Here is a 19,520-nt window from a genome sequence, read left to right as displayed (position 1 = left end):
GGTCTTAGCTTGAGCCATGATACAAGGCACAAGGCAATATTTCTTAAACGTGCAGAAGGTAAACAATATCTCCAAAACTAAATAGACATTTTGATATCAGTTGGCAGGGGTATTTATGTCAACATGTTTGTGTTTTGATGTATTTCGGATACCTTTTAAGACTTTTTCTGGTATATCTTCTAAGACCCCTTTTCCATCTGTTTATCCATAAATAAAAGCCTTTACTTATGTCTGATTTTTAAGATGGAAAATGGTTGAAAAATGAATTTATGCCATAATTTCCCCAAAATATATACTCCTAGCTTTCATTTGACACGCAATTTGATATGCTCTAATGAACTTCACATGTTGGTGCTCGTGGGTCCTTTTCGATGGAAATGCCCTGGGCTCTCACAGGTCTTCAGGTCTTCTACTAATCCTCCCTGAGCTCAGACAGTGGCATAATTTAACACTCACTAGACTGGCAAAGCCCAGAGTAGAACTGTCAGGGCTTTAGAGTGTGTGTAGGGAATCAGTGAGTTACCATGAGTTACCATGTTACCATGTTTCTTTGATTCCAAGAGATAGTTTGGTGCAAATTTCCAAGTATACATTATTACCCCATTTCTCAGTATTCCCCATAGCCATTACCTTACCATTTACCTGCCCTTAAATTGCTGAGAGGGTAAACTGGGTTTAATTCTGCTTATTTTACTTGGTTTTCCATCTCAGCTCCCAAAGAACACTTGGTAGCCTTTGGAACAACAGAAATGATTGCTACTCCTCTCCCATCAACAGAGCCACAGCTAGCTATTAACTTCTACTTAACTACTGTTCCATAGGGAGCTTTTGTCTCCATAGTGTTGATAGTATGTTCAGCATTGTGTGTCTTGAAGACTGGTATTGATGGGATTGAACCTTTGTTGCTTTTCTGTGTTCTCTCTTGACAGACACATACACAATGCTTGTCAAACAGACACACACACTGCATATCGAACAGACAAATACACACACACACATACACACACACACTTTTTGAATGAGTGAATGACGTGCGGTACAGTGGATGAAAGGAAAAAACGATTAACCAACACCAAGTCCGTCTTCTATCCCTGTCTCTCCACTTGTGATTACGGCCTTTGAGAAAACACAAAAGCTTTGGGGGACAAAGAGCGGTTGTGATGCATTGTGGCCATTATTGAAATAATAAATGCTGTCCAAAAATCAATTGTGATATGTAATTTATTTAATTATTTACATTCACACGAAACATTAATGTCAAAAACAAGCATTCAGAAGTCGGGCTTTGGCTGTTCTGACAAGTTCCATCAGTTTTCAGCATGTACAGATATTTAAATGATGATTAAATTAATCTCACATTTTATGCCAGTACCCACTTTTGACAGGAAATGTCAGTTGTGTAAATTGCTCTGTGGTGTGGTGTTAAAATGTGCTCCTCATTTCAGGTGCCACATCCGTGTGATTGACACCTTCGGGACAGAGCCGGCCTACAACCACGAGGACTACGCCACCCTGCACGGCTACAGGACCAACTGGGGCTACTGGAACCTCAACTCCAGACAGTACATGACTATGTTCCGTAAGTATACATCAATATGTATACAAATCTGTACCTATCCACCTGGCTATAATACACCCACAATACAAGCCAAAACACTCAGCATTGTAATGCTATGGATACCTTCCGAATCCACCTAGCTTTAGCACACCTGCTATAGAAATGGAACCACTTACCATTGTAATGCAGTACTTTAGCATACAGACAGCTTTTTGAATAGCCACACTTACACTACCTTTTTGAATTAGCATATTATAATCAGACCGAGGCACAGGTCATATCAATATCAGTGGCACCTCTTCACATTTCACTGAGGATATTGTTTAGCTCAAGTTCAAATGAGATGAGGGTCTATACCTGGGTTTTCTATCTCTTCTCTCCCTGCTGTATCTGTCTCACTCTTTTCCCCCCCTCACTCTGCCCTTCCCCTCACTCTGCCCTTCCCCTCCTCCCTCTCTCTCACCCTTCTCTCCTCCTCTCCTCAGCCCACACTCCAGACAACTCGTTCATGGGCTTTGTGTCTGAGGAGCTGAACAACACGGAGAAGAGGAGCATCATGCAGAACAAGGTCAACAACATGGCCGTGGTTTACGGCAAGGAGGCCAGCATGTGGAAAGTACGCATAACACACACACACACAAACACACACACACACACACAGTCCGCTCACAGAGAGGCCTGGGTTCAAATAATATGTATTATTTCAAATACTTTAGCTGTACTTGATTTAGCTTGCCCGATGCAATGGGATAGTCCCAAAAGTGCAAACCCCGCCCACCTGGCGATCCAGGCAGGCTCAAGCAAACACTTAACGTACTTGAAAGATTTCCAATACTATTTGAACCCAGGTCTGCGTGCAGAGAGATAATTATCCCACTCGAATAGAAAGTTATAAGTAGTTGGGTAAAGTGCCGGGGGGGTCAAATCTTTTTAGATTTGAGTAGAATCATTAAAATTCCCTTCATGAATAAAGCATATCTGATCTTTAATCTAGAGATGTTTTATGTTGTCCAGCTCATACTTTAAATTGCACCCTTAACATCCATGTGCTCTTAGAATTAATAGTTAGGCATTTGTATTAAAATGGATTTGACGTTTAAAAAACATATAGATGAGCTGGTTAAGAAGCTAAGATTTAAAGTTGGCTTTTTCTACAGAAACAGATTTTGCCTTTCTCTAAGCAGTAGGAATCAGATTATTCAGTCAACCTTTTTATCTGTTCTTGAATACGGTGATATTATTTATCAAAGTGCAGCTGCTACTACTCTTAAACCTTTGGATGCCATCTACCATAGTGCCCTTTGTTTTGTTACAGGTGACAGTTTTGATACTCGTCACTGTATCCTGTATCAAAAGGTTGGCTGGACTTTGCTAAAGACCAGTAGATCTTACATTACTCCCTTTTTCTTTCCAAGGCCATACTTCATAAACTTTCGTCTTATCTAACTTTGCTGTGTGAAGTATAGACACCTGAGTTGCCTAATCCGTTCACAGGATTGGTTAACTCTTGAGGTTCCTAGGGTCTCCACCGAGCTAGCTAAATCTGCTTTTAGTTTTAATGCACTGTATTGCTGGAACAAAATTCTAAATACATTTCATCTTGATGTTCTGGTGCCGTTCGGGCAATTTAAAGTATTGGGGATTTATTTATGGAGGAATGCAACTGTTTTTCTAGGTGATTTGTGATGTTTTATTTGTGCTTAGCATGACTGTGTTTTTCTATTTTAATGTGTGTATATGCAATATACAGTGGGGGAAAAAAGTATTTAGTCAGCCACCAATTGTGCAAGTTCTCCCACTTAAAAAGATAAGAGAGGCCTGTAATTTTCATCATAGGTACACGTCAACTATGACAGACAAATTGAGGAAAAAAATTCCAGAAAATCACTTTGTAGGATTTTTTATGAATTTATTTGCAAATTATGGTGGAAAATAAGTATTTGGTCACCTACAAACAAGCAAGATTTCTGGCTCTCACAGACCTGTAACTTCTTCTTTAAGAGGCTTCTCTGTCCTCCACTCGTTACCTGTATTAATGGCACCTGTTTGAACTTGTTATCAGTATAAAAGACACCTGTCCACAACCTCAAACAGTCACACTCCAAACTCCACTATGGCCAAGACCAAAGAGCTGTCAAAGGACACCAGAAACAAAATGGTAGACCTGCACCAGGCTGGGAAGACTGAATCTGCAATAGGTAAGCAGCTTGGTTTGAAGAAATCAACTGTGGGAGCAATTATTAGGAAATGGAAGACATACAAGACCACTGATAATCTCCCTCGATCTGGGGCTCCACGCAAGATCTCACCCCGTGGGGTCAAAATGATCACAAGAACGGTGAGCAAAAATCCCAGAACCACACGGGGGGACCTAGTGAATGACCTGCAGAGAGCTGGGACCAAAGTAACAAAGCCTACCATCAGTAACACACTACGCCGCCAGCGACTCAAATCCTGCAGTGTCCCCCTGCTTAAGCCAGTACATGTCCAGGCCCGTCTGAAGTTTGCTAGAGTGCATTTGGATGATCCAGAAGAGGATTGGGAGAATGTCATATGGTCAGATGAAACCAAAATATAACTTTTTGGTAAAAACTCAACTCGTTGTGTTTGGAGGACAAAGAATGCTGAGTTGCATCCAAAGAACACCATACCTACTGTGAAGCATGGGGGTGGAAACATCATGCTTTGGGGCTGTTTTTCTGCAAAGGGACCAGGACGACTGATCCATGTAAAGAAAAGAATGAATGGGGCCATGTATCATGAGATTTTGAGTGAAAACCTCCTTCCATCAGCAAGGGCATTGAAGATGAAACGTGGCTGGGTCTTTCAGCATGACAATGATCCCAAACACACCGCCTGGGCAATGAAGGAGTGGCTTCGTAAGAAGCATTTCAAGGTCCTGGAGTGGCCTAGCCAGTCTCCAGATCTCAACCACATAAAAAATCTTTGGAGGGAGTTGAAAGTCCGTGTTGCCCAGCGACAGCCCCAAAACATTACTGCTCTAGAGGAGATCTTTATGGAGGAATGGGCCAAAATACCAGCAACAGTGTGTGAAAACCTTGTGAAGACTTACAGAAAACGTTTGACCTGTGTCATTGCCAACAAAGGGTATATAACAAAGTATTGAGAAACTTTTGTTATTGACCAAATACTTATTTTCCACCATAATTTGCAAATAAATTCATAAAAAATCTTACAATGTGATTTTCTGGAATTTTTTTCCTCAATTTGTCTGTCATAGTTGACGTGTACCTATGATGAAAATTACAGGCCTCTCTCATCTTTTTAAGTGGGAGAACTTGCACAATTGGTGGCTGACTAAATACTTTTTTCCCCCACTGTATATACTGAACAAAAATATAAACACAACATGTAAAGTGTTGGTCCTATGTTTTATTAGCTGAAATAAAAGATCACAGAAATGTTCCATACGACAAAAAGCTTATTTCTCTCACATTTTGTGCACAATTTTGTTTACATCCCTATTAGTGAGCATTTCTCCTTTGCCAAGATAATCCATTCACCTAACAGGTGTGGCATATCAAGAAGCTGATTAAACAGCATGATCATTACACAGGTGCACCTTGTGCTGGCGACAATAAAAGGCCCCTCTAAAATATGTAGTGTTGTCACAAAACACAATTCCACAGATGTCTCAAGTTTTGAGGGAGCATGACATTGGCATGCTGACTGCAGGAATGACCACCAGAGCTGTTGCCAGATCATTTAATGTTCATTTATCTCCCATAAGTCGCCTCCAACGTTGTTTTAGAGAATTTGGCAGTATGTCCAACCGGCCTCTCAACTGCAGACCACGTGTAACCACGTCAGCCCAGGACCTCCACATCCGGCTTCTTTACCTGCAGGATCGTATGAGATCAGCCACCCGGACAGCTTATGAAACTGAGGAGTATTTCTGTAATAAAGCCCTTTTGTGGGGAAAAACTCATTCTGATTGGCTGGGCCTGGCTCCCAAGTGGGTGCCCATTCATGTGAAATCCATAGATTAGGGCTTTATTTATTTCAATTGACTGATTTCCTTATATGAACTGTAACTCAGTAAAATCGTTGAATTTATATTTTTGTTCAGAATAATATATACATAATAATATGCCATTTAGCAGACGACTTACAGTCGTGCGTGCATACATTTTTTTTGTGTATGGGTGGTCCCGGGGATGGTACCGGGGATCGAACCCACTACCTTGGCGTTACAAGCGCCGTGCTCTACCAGCTGAGCTACAGAGGACCACATATATATATTATATTTTGTGTTTATATTGTATTATAAAGGCCACATTTGGAAAAGAGACCTAGGTCTCAACATGTCTTCCCTGTCAAGATAAAGGTTACATATTTTTGGGGGAATCAATTCACTTGGCAATTCAAGTCACACAGACCAGCCAATAGATAGATAGAGACACCTCAAGATGGATGAGAATCATACCCTGTTAATCCAGCCCATTTCCATTTGCTACGGTCAAGAACAAGAGGTTCAATTCATATAAACTACTAGAGGAGTTACAATCTCATCCACATTCACATTCTCATCCACACTATGTTATCACACCCCTATAAACACACACACACTTCTAACTGTGTGTACACTACAGAGATGTAACCAATAGAACAGAGCTGTTAACTGCATAACAGATAAAACGATCGACATGCCATGTATCTACTATCTAGAGAGGATATTACATTTGGCACACATAGCCGCATGTGGATACATTTGACGGAATCATACAGCTTTAATTCGCAGCCAATTTTCCCTTCAAAGGCAGACTGGTTGTTCACAGTGCATATTCGATGAGGGAGAGACTCGAACTGGATTTTGTTTCAAGCATTATGAAGACGTAGCTTAGCTGTAGCTTTTTTTCCTCTCTGCTTCTGTTTGGAGCGGCAATTCCCATGGATTTATTCAATAGTAGAGTCTTGTATCGCGAGACGAGACAGAAGATGTTTTAGAAATTGCGTGTGAATATTGAGCAATTGCCGCTTTATAGGAACAGAAGGAGGAAATGTGATACATGACAGAGTTGAATGTTTATTTTCTCTTTCTCTTGTCTTTCCTTAACTCGATTCCCTTCCGTATTCCTCTCTCCTCTCTTCTTTGACACTTCTTCAACACTTCTCTTCTCTCAAATCCCCTCCTCTCTTCCCCCATGCGTCTCTCCATTGCATCTTGATGGATCATATATTCTACTACAGCTCCAGGTAAGACTCTTCTCAGTCGAACACACCAGCCCCGTTCCCTCTCTTTTAAACCTCCTTTCACACATTCCGTTCATCATTTCCTCCATGATCACACACCTACTAATACACAATACAGACTCTTGTGAATGTCAGTTTGACCTAGCATAAAGTTGCTATCAAAATGTCACTGTTGCTTCCTTTCCCTTTCCTTCGAGAAATGTTTTATTTAGAGATAATGGTAAATTGACAAGACATAAGTGGTTTGAATACTCCACTGCTAATCTTAGCCTGCAGCTGTCTGTGATGAGAGAGAGAGAGAGAAAAAGATAGAGAGAGAGATAAATGAATTATTCGACTGGGAAGCTGTGTGGTGCCACAGATGTCTTTCTGAATATTGAATACTGGGCGAGAGACTAGGACATCTGGTCCAATCAAATATACTGAAGCGTACCCAGACTTCACATGCTCATTTTATGAAGTAGTGGTTCTATCTATCTCAACGCTCTCTAAACAGTTGTTTTTTGGGGCGTTGACTCCAGCGTTCTCTTTCTGTCGCTTGAGACAATTTGTTGAACAAATCGATAGTTCTTGCTTGCACTATGTGGTATTGGGCTTAGTCGTATCATGGAGACATGAGTAGAGGAGAGGTGTGTGCTGGGTTTTAAAGGATAGTACTAGTATTGATTTTTGAAATGTTAACCTCGGGAGTCGGGCCTGTAAGGCAGGCTAAAGCCATAAACAATATTGTCATGACTCCATCTTGTATTCCAATGGGCATAGGGGGGCTTCTTGTGCTTGTTGTCAAGGATACCGCTCCTTGTCTTGGCAACCAGCCTCCTCAAAATCAGAAGTGTTGGAGACGGAGAGATGGGGAGTGAGTTGAAGAGGTAGAAAGAGAGATGGTAACGGTTAGAGTGAAATTGAGAGAAGTATTTAGAGAGTAAGATAGTTATAGAGGTCTGCAGGTGCAGTGTGTTTTTGGAGCCATTATGTTCATGCCTTCCCTCCCCCCCACACACACACACTTGCCCATGCTGGCCTGTGTCAATTCTCGCTTGCTGTGTTTTTTGATGCATGTGGGCTACCTGCTGGCTCTATGTACACACTGCAGTGTGATGATGAGATACAAGGGCTTTTTCCTGGTAAACCCACAGGGGAGATGCTCATACCTGTATGTCACAGGGCTCGTGGTAATGGCTGGAGCAGAATTAGTGGAATGGTATCAAACACATATTTTCTATGTGTTTGATGCCATTCCATTCGCTCCGTTGCAGCCATTATTATGAGCCGTCAAACAAACTCAAACCTACCACACAAAGTTCAGGTTGACTTATATTGTATAAATCAACCTTTCATCGTCCCTGAGTCCCGGCCGTTTCTCACACTCTCGTAACCCAACATTGCTCTATTTGAACTGATTCCTTAGAATAGAGTCCAGGTTAGATAATTAGCATTACTAACGTGGCCCGGGTCTGGCCCAGTCAAGCCAGGTCAAGGGTTAGCTAGCCTGAGCTAAGCCTGAGTTACATCTGTATGTGTGCATCTGTGTGTGTGTGTGTGTTGTTCTCTTTCTGTTTCATTGGCTCTAATTCATAGTGTCTGGTGCACTCCAAGCGTTGGCTAATCTCCTAATTGGCTGGGAAAATCCTCAGAGGAAACCATTGATCGCAGCAGGCTAACAATTACAGTACAGCATACATGGGGATCACACAATAGAACAGGGATACAGTAAGCTTCTTAACATCCAGGAAGCAGGAAGTCAATAAGGAGACCTGGGCTGTGGTTGGTTCACATTGGGGGGGGGGGGGGGGGGGTTGTTTTTCAGATGTGGAGGGTAGCTATGAGGCTAGCTATGAGGCTAGCTATGAGGCTAGCAATGAGGCTAGCAATGAAAGGGTGCCCATGCTTACACACACACAGGCAAAGCGCGTGGATGAACACACACACATACACACACACAAGCGCGCTCACACACACTCTCACACATCTCCCACCTCAAAATGCATCCCCTTTATTATCAACATCTTTGCACTTCTCACACCCACACGAACAACACAAAGCCTCCATATCCACTGAAGATGCACTTTGTGTTGAAAGGTTGTGCCTCTCAGAAGAAAGATGTACTGTTGCTCGGGCACATGAATGCACTGTATAGAATCAGCCAGAAAGCACATCTGTTATTGTGTGTTGATGTGGTTTGCTTGTATGCCTCAATAGATATGTGTACTCCCTATTCATAATCTATTAATTTCAATGTATGGGCATAATCTATTAATTTCAATGTATGGGCATAATCTATTAATGTCAATGTATGGGCATAATATATCCATGTCAATATATGGGCATAATCTACTCATTTCAATATATGGGCATAATCTATTAATTTCAATGGACGGGCATTATCTATCCATTTCAATGTATGGGCATAATCTATTAATTTCAATGTATGGGCATAATCTATCCATTTCAATGTATGGACATAATCTACTCATTTCAATGTATGGGCATAATCTATTAATTTCAATGTATGGACATAATCTACTCATTTCAATGTATGGGCATAATCTATTAATTTCAAATGATGGGCATGATCTACTCATTTCAATGTATGGGCATAATCTATTCATTTCAATGTATGGGCATAATCTATCCATTTCAAAGTATGGGCATAATCTACTCCTTTCAATGTATGGGCATAATCTATTCATTTCAAAGTATGGGCATAATCTACTCATTTCAATGTATGGGCATAATCTATTCATTTCAATGTATGGGCAGGCTTGCTGTTTTACAAAATCTTTACTCCTAAGGCCCCATTACTGCATGATGGAACGGCAGGGACTGTGAGAACACACAGACACACACAGACACACTCTAACACACACATTCGTACTGTTATTATTGTTTATTTTGTATTGTTGTTTGCGTATTGTTGTATTTGAAATGTGTGTGACTGTCCTTGTCTATCAGTGTATCTGTATCATGTTTTATGTGTACCCCAGGAAGAGTAGCTGATGCTTCGGTAAAAGCTAATGGGCATCCGACTAAACCACTGAATAAACCAACCAGATAGGTAGAAGTATGAGAGCTCCATAGATGGGTCAGAGACAGGGATGTCATATCAGCCAGTAAGGAGATGAGTGGAACTGGGTGGTGCTGGCTGGCTAATGCTGTGCTCTGCTTCTGCTGCCCTCTGGGTGCCTGGAGTGGCACTGGCAGTCTGCCAGCATTTTTGCCCTGCGTCCTTACATGGATGACTCGCTCCTCGCTCTCTGGCACTGGGAAGAAATGCTAGAGGCCAAATGTGTGTAATGAGAAAGAGAGGGATGGAGAGAGAGGGTGTTTGTGTGCGTACACGTACACATGACTGCGTGCGCACGTGTGTGTGTGCGTGTGCGCACGTGCGTGTGTGTAGGAAGCCCTGCCAGATCCCTAGCACCTCACCTCATTCATATTGATGGCTCACAGCAGTGTGACACTGTGTGTCTCTTTTGGATTCCTAAAGGGGCCTGTCACATTAAACTTCCCGCGCTCACTAACAGGTCATGGCTCTGCCTCGCTCTGTGTGAAGATGCTGACGTTCACACAGCACACACACACTCAGTGAATGCACAACCACTCATACACACACACACAAACACTCATACTGTATTATCACGCGTACACACACACTCATTGCCACATGTGTATACTCATAAACACACACACAGCCATTAACACATCACCTCTAATCACGTCATTCCCTCTGTCCCTCCTTCCCTCTCCATCTCTCTCTCCTTCCTTCCCTCCATCTCTCCCTCCTTCCTTCCCTCTCCATCTCTCCCTCCTTCCGTCCCTCTCCTTCTCTCCCTCCTTCCTTCCCTCTCCATCTCTCTCTCCCTCCTTCCCTCTCCATCTCTCTCTCCCTCCTTCTCTTCCACCTCTCCCTCCTTCCCTCTCCGTCCCACTCCCTCCCCCTCTCCCATCGCACTTGCTCATCCACTTTATCCCTCAAACTCAACCCTCTCTCCCTCCTTCTCTTCCCTCTCTCCCTCCTCTTCCCTCTCTCCCTCCTTCTCTTCCCTCCTCTTCCCTCTCTCCTTTCTCCCTCACCCATGACATTTTTCCACCTCTCCTCGATCCCCAACTCCCCATTCACTTTCTTACATGCTTTCTCTCTCTCTCTCTCTTCCCTTCTCCCTGTCTATCAGCAGGGTAAGGAGGGTTTCCTCCAGATCCTCCACAGGTACATGGAGGTCCACGGGACAGTGTACTACGAGACCCAGCGGCCCCCCGAGGTGCCTGCCTACGTCAAGAACCACGGCCTGCTGCCCCAACACGAGCTGCAGACGCTGCTCCGCAAGGCCAAGGTGCTGGAACACACACACGCACTAGATGATACACAACATACACAATAGGTAACACACTACAGATGTAGGATCTTAATTTTATCACCCAGTTGCAGGAGAACCTTCCTGCAATAAAGGAAATGTAAGTGTATTTGAGGTTTAAAAAGGCTTCTGAAGTTTGTAATTTCCACTTTGAAATTCAGACTTGATTTACCCTTACGAAAAATTTATCAACCCCTACAAACAATGTCCATTAATTATAATCCACAAGCAAATTGGCTCAAATTAAGATCCTACATCTGTACGTGCGCAAACACATGCAGGCACCATGCACTCACACACTAGGTCCACACACAGTACTGTTGCACCAGCACTAACTACAACAGCATCTACACAAGGCCAACACACAGTTACCTTCCAGTCCCTGCTGTATCTGTAAATGGCAGGATTTTCAATTGACAAGCATTAATAAAATAGCTGGTGGTTATCCTAACTAGTATCATCTTCGTCTCCCCCTAACAGCTCTTCATCGGGTTTGGTTTCCCCTACGAAGGGCCCGCCCCTCTGGAGGCCATAGCCAATGGGTGCATCTACCTGCAGCCCAAGTTCCACCCACCCCACAGCTCGCTCAATCACGAGTTCTTTAGAGGCAAGCCCACGTCTAGAGAGGTGAGCTCCCGTTGGTCAACACCGTATCTAGTACCACTCTTCAATTGAAAATTAACCAATGAAATTCAACAAACTACATTCCAGATTGTACACCAAATGTGCCACTTGTACATCACAGAATATTGCTTTAAACTGGAATGTTCTACTAATTCTAATTCTATACTCCATCCCTCTCAGGTGTCGTCCCAGCACCCGTATGCAGAGCAGTACATCGGGCGGCCCCACGTCATGACAGTAGACTACAACAACTCCCAGGAGTTTGACACCGCCATCAGAAAGATCATGAGTACCAAGGTACAGTTATATACATTTTAGTTATCTCTTTCTTGATTCATTGGTTTCCATGGCAATGAACAAACACACTATGTTGCATCTGGGAAGGATTGTACAACCAGCGCTGATACTGAACGGGTGACGCTGCTTTTTTAAATGACGTTTCAGCTCGCTCCATCCAGGAAATACTATGCACTTCAAATGCACCTCTGAAAGCTCCGTATGGAGAAGCACTAGCTGCAATGATTTAACCTAGGACTTAGTGGTGTATGCTATGCTATCCTTAGGAAGCAGTGTGTGCACAGCCAAGGAGTAATTAGCAGTAAATGTAGCTTAATGGAAACCTGCAGTCAGCTTGAGGCTGCAGGGAGTGTGAGAGGTTGAGAGAAGTTGAGTAAGACGTCAAACAGGCCGATTGAAATGCCTCTATAAAGCTGTGTTGTTTGTGTGTGTGTGTGTGTGTGCGTGTGTGTGTGCGTGTGTGTGTGTGCGTGTGTGTGCGCGTGTGTGTGTGCGTGCATGCATGTGTGTCTGTGTCTCTGAATGTGTATGTCTGTGTGTGTATGGCTGTGTGTCTCTAAATGTGTGTGTGTGTTCTCCCCTCTCCACTCTCCTGTTGTCTGCTGTGTCTTGTCAGACATGCCATAGCTCAGTGCACCGGCGCTTACTCTCTGTCTGCCCTGTCTGTCACTCCACTGAAAGATGGCTGCCCTGTCTGTCTGTCTGTCTGTCTGTCTGTCTGTCTGTCTGTCACTCCCCTGAGAGATGTCTGCACTGTCTGTCTGTCTGTCTCTCTGTCTGTCACTCCACTGTGAGATACTGCCCTGTCTGTCTGTCTGTCACTCCACTGAAAGATGGCTGCCCTGTCTGTCTGTCTGTCCGTCACTCCAGTGATAGATGGCTGATGGGCCACTTCACCCCTGTGTGTCTGTGGGCTGGCTCTCTGTCCTGGGCGGCTCCACATGTTCAGCCATGCAGACCAAAGAAATCTCTACTGGCTGACACCTCTTCATGTTCACATAAATCCCTCTCCATCTATCTTTCTATTTCTCTCTCTTGTTCTGTCTCTCTCATTCTTTCACTCTCCCTCTCTCTCGCTCTCTGCTCTCTTTCCCTCTCTCTCTCTGTCTGTCTTTCTATTTCTCTCTCGTTCTCTCTCTTTCTCTTTCACTCTCACTCTGTTCCCCCTTTCTCACTCTGTCCATCCCATTAAGGTGACCTGTTGTCTTCATATTTATCCCTCTGTAATAAATGGGAGGAAGGGAGGGAGGGTGAGACTGTGCCTCTCTCTGCTTAGACCAAAGCAAATATTGTGAGGCATATCTCTGTGCTAGTTTATATACTGTACATGATTCAGAAAGTTTTATGATTTGATCAGATTTGTGATGTGTAACTTTTTCGTATATCCTCTCTCTACATATTTGCTTTTCTTTATTTGAAATTGGAAAAGTCTGATTTCACATGCAGTTAAACATTTTCCGGCTATGATTTTGTATTTAAAAAATGATTTACTGAGTGATGTATCATTTACAAGTGAGATTTAGAACATTAGATATGTGATCTACTCTTAAAGCTGGAGGGAATCCATAATTAATATGAAGTCTGTACGTTCAGGCTCCATGTATTCCTAATGGAAAAGTTTAACATAACCATTTGTGTTTAATCTTGAAATATGACATTGTTACATTATCAGAGACACTTGGTTCGAAAGGGAACCAAGTGTCATACTGTAAGTCAGAATGTATTCAGTCACTCATGCTAAAAAGAAAACACACAATTCTGGTATTATAAGCAAAATACTTCAACCAACTGAGCCGTTGAATCCACATTGTTACAGGGTCCTAATTAATTACAATGGGGGACTATAATCTAAGACAATCTGTTTCCGTTTTCAGATCATTTTTGTCATTTCCATTTCCATTTAGATCAGGAAGTAACTGTCCAGTTCATTTACAGTTTCCAGTCTGTATGTGGGTGTGTTTTGCCTTGGCTAGAGAGATAAATATTTTTTATTTTGATGAATTACAGCAATATAGCTATTCTCTAATCAGACAAATCAAAGGTGAGCCGTTTGTTGCATATTGAACAGCTATGCAAATTAAATCAAAGCCTGAGTGCATCCCAAATTACATCCTATTCCCTACATGCCTCCAGAAGGACCCATAGGGCTCTGGTCAAAAACAGTGCACTATGTAGGGAATATGCTGCCAAGTTACTTACACACAAGTCACACACTGCAATTAAGCCAAACCCACTTCAAAATGGCCACGGTTGCGTCCCAAATGGCACCCTATTCTCTATACAGTATAGTGCACTACTTTTAACCAGAGCTCTATAGGCCCTGGTCAAAAGTAGTGCACTATGTAGGGAGTTAGGTGCCATTTGTGACGCACCTCACGTTTATTTGTTGTGATTAATGGGTAGAATTGGCTATTTATTGCAATTAGGATGAACGATGGGGAAACAGGCAAAACAATATTTAAATGAGGAAAATATGGTAATTTAGTATTTTTATGCTGATTGCCTAGCAACGCATTCTGAGGAAAGGTTCTGATCTGTGGGAATTTGTGTGTATGTGTCTTTGCAGGTCGAGCCATACCTACCGTATGAGTACACCTGCGAGGGAATGCTGGAGAGGGTACACGCCTACATACAGCATCAGGTAGGGTCACCGTGCACACACACACATGCATACATACAGTGGGGAGAACAAGTATTTGATACACTGCAGATTTTGCAGGTTTTCCTACATACAAAGCTTGTAGAGGTCTGTAATGTTTATCACAGGTACACTTCAACTGTGAGAGACAGAATCTAAAACAAAAATCCAGAAAATCACATTGTTTGATTTTTAAGTAATTAATTTGCATGTTATTGCATGACATAAGTATTTGATCACCTACCAACCAGTAAGAATTCTGGCTCTCACAGACCTGTTAGTTTTTCTTTAAGAAGCCCTCCTGTTCTCCACTCATTACCTGTATTAACTGCACCTGTTTGAACTCGTTACCTGTATAAAAGACATCTGTCCACACACTCAATCAAACAGACTCCAACCTCTCCACAATGGCCAAGACCAGAGAGCTGTGTAAGGACATCAGGGATAAAATTGTAGACCTGCACAAGGCTGGGATGGGCTACAGAACAATAGGCAAGCAGCTTGGTGAGAAGGCAACAACTGTTGGCGCAATTATTAGAAAATGGAAGAAGTTCAAGATGACGGTCAATCACCCTCAGTCTGGGGCTCCATGCAAGATCTCCCCTTGTGGGGCATCAATGATCATGAGGAAGGTGAGGGATCAGCCCAGAACTACACGGCAGGACCTGGTCAATGAGCTGAAGAGAGCTGGGACCACAGTCTCAAAGAAAACCATTAGTAACACACTACGCCGTCATGGATTAAAATCCTGCAGCGCACGCAAGGTCCCCCTGCTCAAGCCAGCGCATGTCCAGGCCCGTCTGAAGTTTGCCAATGACCATCTGGATGATCCAGAGGAGGAATGGGAGAAGGTCATGTGGTCTGATGAGACAAAAATAGAGCTTTTTGGTCTAAACTCCACTCGCCGTGTTTGGAGGAAGAAGAAGGATGAGTACAACCCCAAGAACACCATCCCAACCGTGAAGCATGGAGGTGAAAACATCATTCTTTGGGGATGCTTTTCTGCAAAGGGGACAGGACGGCTGCACCGTATTGAGGGGAGGATGGATTGGGCCATGTATCGCAAGATCTTGGCCAACAACTTCCTTCCCTCAGTAAGAGCATTGAAGATGGGTCGTGGCTGGGTCTTCCAGCATGACAACGACCCGAAACACACAGCCAGGGCAACTAAGGAGTGGCTCCGTAAGAAGCATCTCAAGGTCCTGGAGTGGCCTAGCCAGTCTCCAGACCTGAACCCAATAGAAAATCTTTGGAGGGAGCTGAAAGTCCATATTGCCCAGCGACAGCCCCAAAACCTGAAGGATCTGGAGAAGGTTTGTATGGAGGAGTGGGCCAAAATCCCTGCTGCAGTGTGTGCAAACCTGGTCAAGACCTACAGGAAACATATGATCTCTGTAATTGCAAACAAAGGTTTCTGTACCAAATATTAAGTTCTGCTTTTCTGATGTATCAAATACTTATGTCATGCAATAAAATGCAAATTAATTACTTAAAAATCATACAATGTGATTTTCTGGATTTTTGTTTTAGATTCCGTCTCTCACAGTTGAAGTGTACCTATGATAAAAAGTACAGACCTCTACATGCTTTGTAAGTAGGAAAACCTGCAAAATCGGCAGTGTATCAAATACTTGTTCTCCCCACTGTACATGCAGGCACTCAACCGTGTCTGTTTTTCCCAAAACATATTATCATAAGGTCTTCCTCCCATGCTACCTTCCTACCACACACTCACTCACTCACTCACTCACTCACCTCCTACCACTCACCTCCTACCACTCACCTCAACCTGGAGAGGTAACTAGACCAGGGTTTCCCAAACCCGGTCCTGGACCCCCCACCCACATTTTGTTTTCGCCCTAGCACTACACAGCTGATTCAAATAATCAAAGCATGATGATGAGTTCGTCATTTGAATCAGCTGTGAAGTGCTAGGGCAAATCCCAAAACGTGTACCCGGGGGTTTAGGAAACCCTGGACTAGTAGACACCACTCCAGCCTTAGGATGGATGGAAGGATGAGGGGACGGGGGATGGATGAGAGGACTTGAGGAGAGAGGAATGGGGCACCCGGATCAATCATTCAGAATAATCCCCAAACTCAACTCAATTGTTGATCTGTGATCTAGACTGGCTGTTACAGAATCACTGACACATCTCCACACATCTCAGACCTTGGAAACCACTGCTACCTCCATCTCCTATTGGGTGGCAGACAGAGACTGAACTGAATTGTCACTATCAGACTGAACTGATATTTCTGCTCTAATCTGTTTAATGTGTCTGAACAATGCTATCAGAACTGCTATTAAAATGGTCTGGCTGACTTGATAGACCGATATGTCAAATCGGTTCTCTTTCATGTTTAAAACGAGTTATCTCTCTGGTGCTGTTGGACCCAGATGAGTTTTGTCAGGGAATAGGTAAAGGATTGATGGGAGATTATTTAGAGTGATGTGCAGTATAGGGGAGGTTAGAGAAACGGCTGTTTATTTGTATTTGTGTCACACGATGCCCTGAAGTGTTTGGAAATGTAGATTTATTTACAGCTAAAGGCAAAAGTGTCAGCGGGCTTTGATTAATGTTGGCTTTCATGTGTGTATAGTGCAGTGGAGGCTGCTGAGGGGAGGACGGCACATAATAATGGCTGGAACGGAGCAAATGGAATGGCATCGGACACATGACAACCATGTATTTGATACCATTCCACCCATTCAGCTCCAGCTATTACCACGAGCCTGTCCTCCCCAATTAAGGTGCCACCAACCTCCTGTGGTATAGTGTGGAAGTGACCATGTGTGCATGTGGGTGTGCGTATCTACTTGGTGTCTGTGTGTGCGTTTGCACTGTCAAAAAGAATACCACATGCTGTATAATGTAATCTCGGCACCCAGAAACAAATAGGCACTACCTATGTGTTGTGTTGTTCAACATCCCCTTCCCCTCTCTCTCCTCTCCCTCCATCCCTCCAGGACTTCTGCACCCCCGAGGCCCCCTTCCCTCCGGCCAACTCCTCCTCCTCCAAGCTGGGGTCTAGTAGTCCGGCTAGCCCTGGGCCTCAATTTGTCCTGCTGCCCAACTCCAGTGGCCTAACCTGGGCCCCCAACACCAGCGCCCCCACTGCCTGGCCCCCTCTCAGCTCCCTGAGGCTGCTGGCATCCCAGGAGGGCCAGTCATGTGTGGAGGCGTGCCAGCGTGCCAACCTGGTGTGTGAGCCCGCGCTGTTCCGCTTCGTCAATAACAAGGAGGCCCTCCGTGGGTGAGTGGCACCTTGGCACACATGAAGCCGTGCTCATGCACACACACACACACACACATTGGACATATGTTTCAAACAGCTAGACACACATATACACACATTCGAAACACACAATCACTACATGTCACTAACAATCATACAAACACGTACAATGCTCTCTGTTCTCTCAAATGGTACCATATGGTGGTTAGTTCCCTAAGGGATGTCTGTGGTTGTAATAATCAAACAGCTATAGCAAGGATGTCAGGTTCAAAGTCTTCTCAGTGATGTAAGGTGTCTTGTCGGTGAGATCTATAGTGACAGCAGAAGCTGATAAGAGTGTCATAGCAATGCCAACTCATCTTACTGTCTTCCTCCTCTTTTATCGTTCCCTTTCTCCTTGAATTTCTCTTCATCACCCCTCCTGCTCGACATATAACTGTTTTACTTCATGCCTGTCTCTCTGTGTCTCTCTCTGTGTGTGTCTCTCTCTGTGTGTGTCTCTCTCTGTGTGTGTCTCTCTGTGTGTGTCTCTCTCTGTGTCTCTCTCTGTGTGTGTCTCTCTGTGTGTGTCTCTCTCTGTGTCTCTCTCTGTGTCTCTCTCTCTCTGTGTCTCTCTATGTGTCTCTCTCTCTCTGTGTCTCTCTCTGTGTGTGTCTCTCTCTGTGTGTGTCTCTCTCTGTGTCTCTCCCTGTGTCTCTCTCTGTGTGTGTCTCTCTCTGTGTGTGTCTCTCTGTGTGTGTGTCTCTCTCTGTGTCTTTCTCTGTGTCTCTCTCTGTGTGTGTCTCTCTGTGTGTGTGTCTCTCTCTGTGTCTCTCTCTGTGTCTCTCTCTGTGTGTGTCTCTCTCTCTGTGTCTCTCTCTCTCTCTCTCTCTGTGTCTCTCTCTCTGTGTCTCTCTCTCTCTCTCTCTCTCTCTCTCTCTCTCTCTCTCTCTCTCTCTCTCTCTCTCTCTCTCTCTCTCTCTCTCTCTCTCTCTCTCTCTCTCTCTCTCTCCTTTTTTTACACATTTCTCCCTCGGTTTTCCCCTCCATCTCTTCCCCCTTATTTATCCTCCCTCTCCCCTCACGCACTCTCTCCTTCTATCTCTTTCTCTCTGTATTGCTCAATCAAACAACCTCTATGCATCACCCCATCTCCCTCCCTCCATCAAACAGGTTAGAGGTGCAGTGTGAGGTGGTGGAGGCGGAGGTCAACCACGTGTTCCCGGCCTTCTCCGTCCTACGCCGGGAGTGCGGCCTCCAGAAGGACCCCCTCCTCTACAGCTGCGCCGGCCACAGCCCCAAGTACCGCCGCCTCTGCCCCTGCCGGGACTACCGCCGCGGCCAGGTTGCTCTCTGCCGAGACTGCTTATGAGGAGGGACCCAGAGTTTTTACAATGAACGCCTGACCTGGCTAGGTGGCTAGGAAAAACTCCAGGCCCTCTAGTTATAGCCTATGAACTGTAGACTATAAACTATGGACTATGAGCTTAACCGGCCCTGGTTATGATGCCCCCCCCCCTCCCAAGAGAGATATGCTGGACTATACTGCAACAAGTGTAACCATTCACCATGTGCCCACAGGAAAACACAGTAATCCACAATAGGGAAACGGCTATAT

The 19,520-nt window shown here is 44.1% G+C and overlaps 1 protein-coding gene across 1 annotated transcript in view; it reads left to right on the top strand.

Moving 5' to 3' along the window:
- LOC311130349 (alpha-1,6-mannosylglycoprotein 6-beta-N-acetylglucosaminyltransferase B-like) overlaps positions 1 to 19,274 on the top strand; it is a gene marked incomplete at both ends in the record, with an annotated part of 96,347 nt that extends 77,073 nt beyond the window's left edge. Inside the window, 8 exons of the mRNA XM_084163073.1 lie at positions 1,446 to 1,579; positions 2,044 to 2,174; positions 10,945 to 11,103; positions 11,605 to 11,751; positions 11,929 to 12,045; positions 14,612 to 14,686; positions 17,655 to 17,941; positions 19,076 to 19,274. Coding sequence (XP_084019199.1) covers positions 1,446 to 1,579; positions 2,044 to 2,174; positions 10,945 to 11,103; positions 11,605 to 11,751; positions 11,929 to 12,045; positions 14,612 to 14,686; positions 17,655 to 17,941; positions 19,076 to 19,274 — 1,249 coding nt within the window. The remainder of the gene's footprint in view (positions 1 to 1,445; positions 1,580 to 2,043; positions 2,175 to 10,944; positions 11,104 to 11,604; positions 11,752 to 11,928; positions 12,046 to 14,611; positions 14,687 to 17,654; positions 17,942 to 19,075) is intronic.
- Between the last annotated feature and the right edge of the window lie 246 nt (positions 19,275 to 19,520).

Source organism: Coregonus lavaretus (assembly GCF_964263955.1).
Source record: "Coregonus lavaretus genome assembly, chromosome: 6".
Taxonomy (NCBI): Eukaryota; Metazoa; Chordata; class Actinopteri; order Salmoniformes; family Salmonidae; genus Coregonus; species Coregonus lavaretus.
Note: the sequence above shows the minus strand (reverse complement) of the source record. Positions and strands in the feature narration are given on the sequence as shown.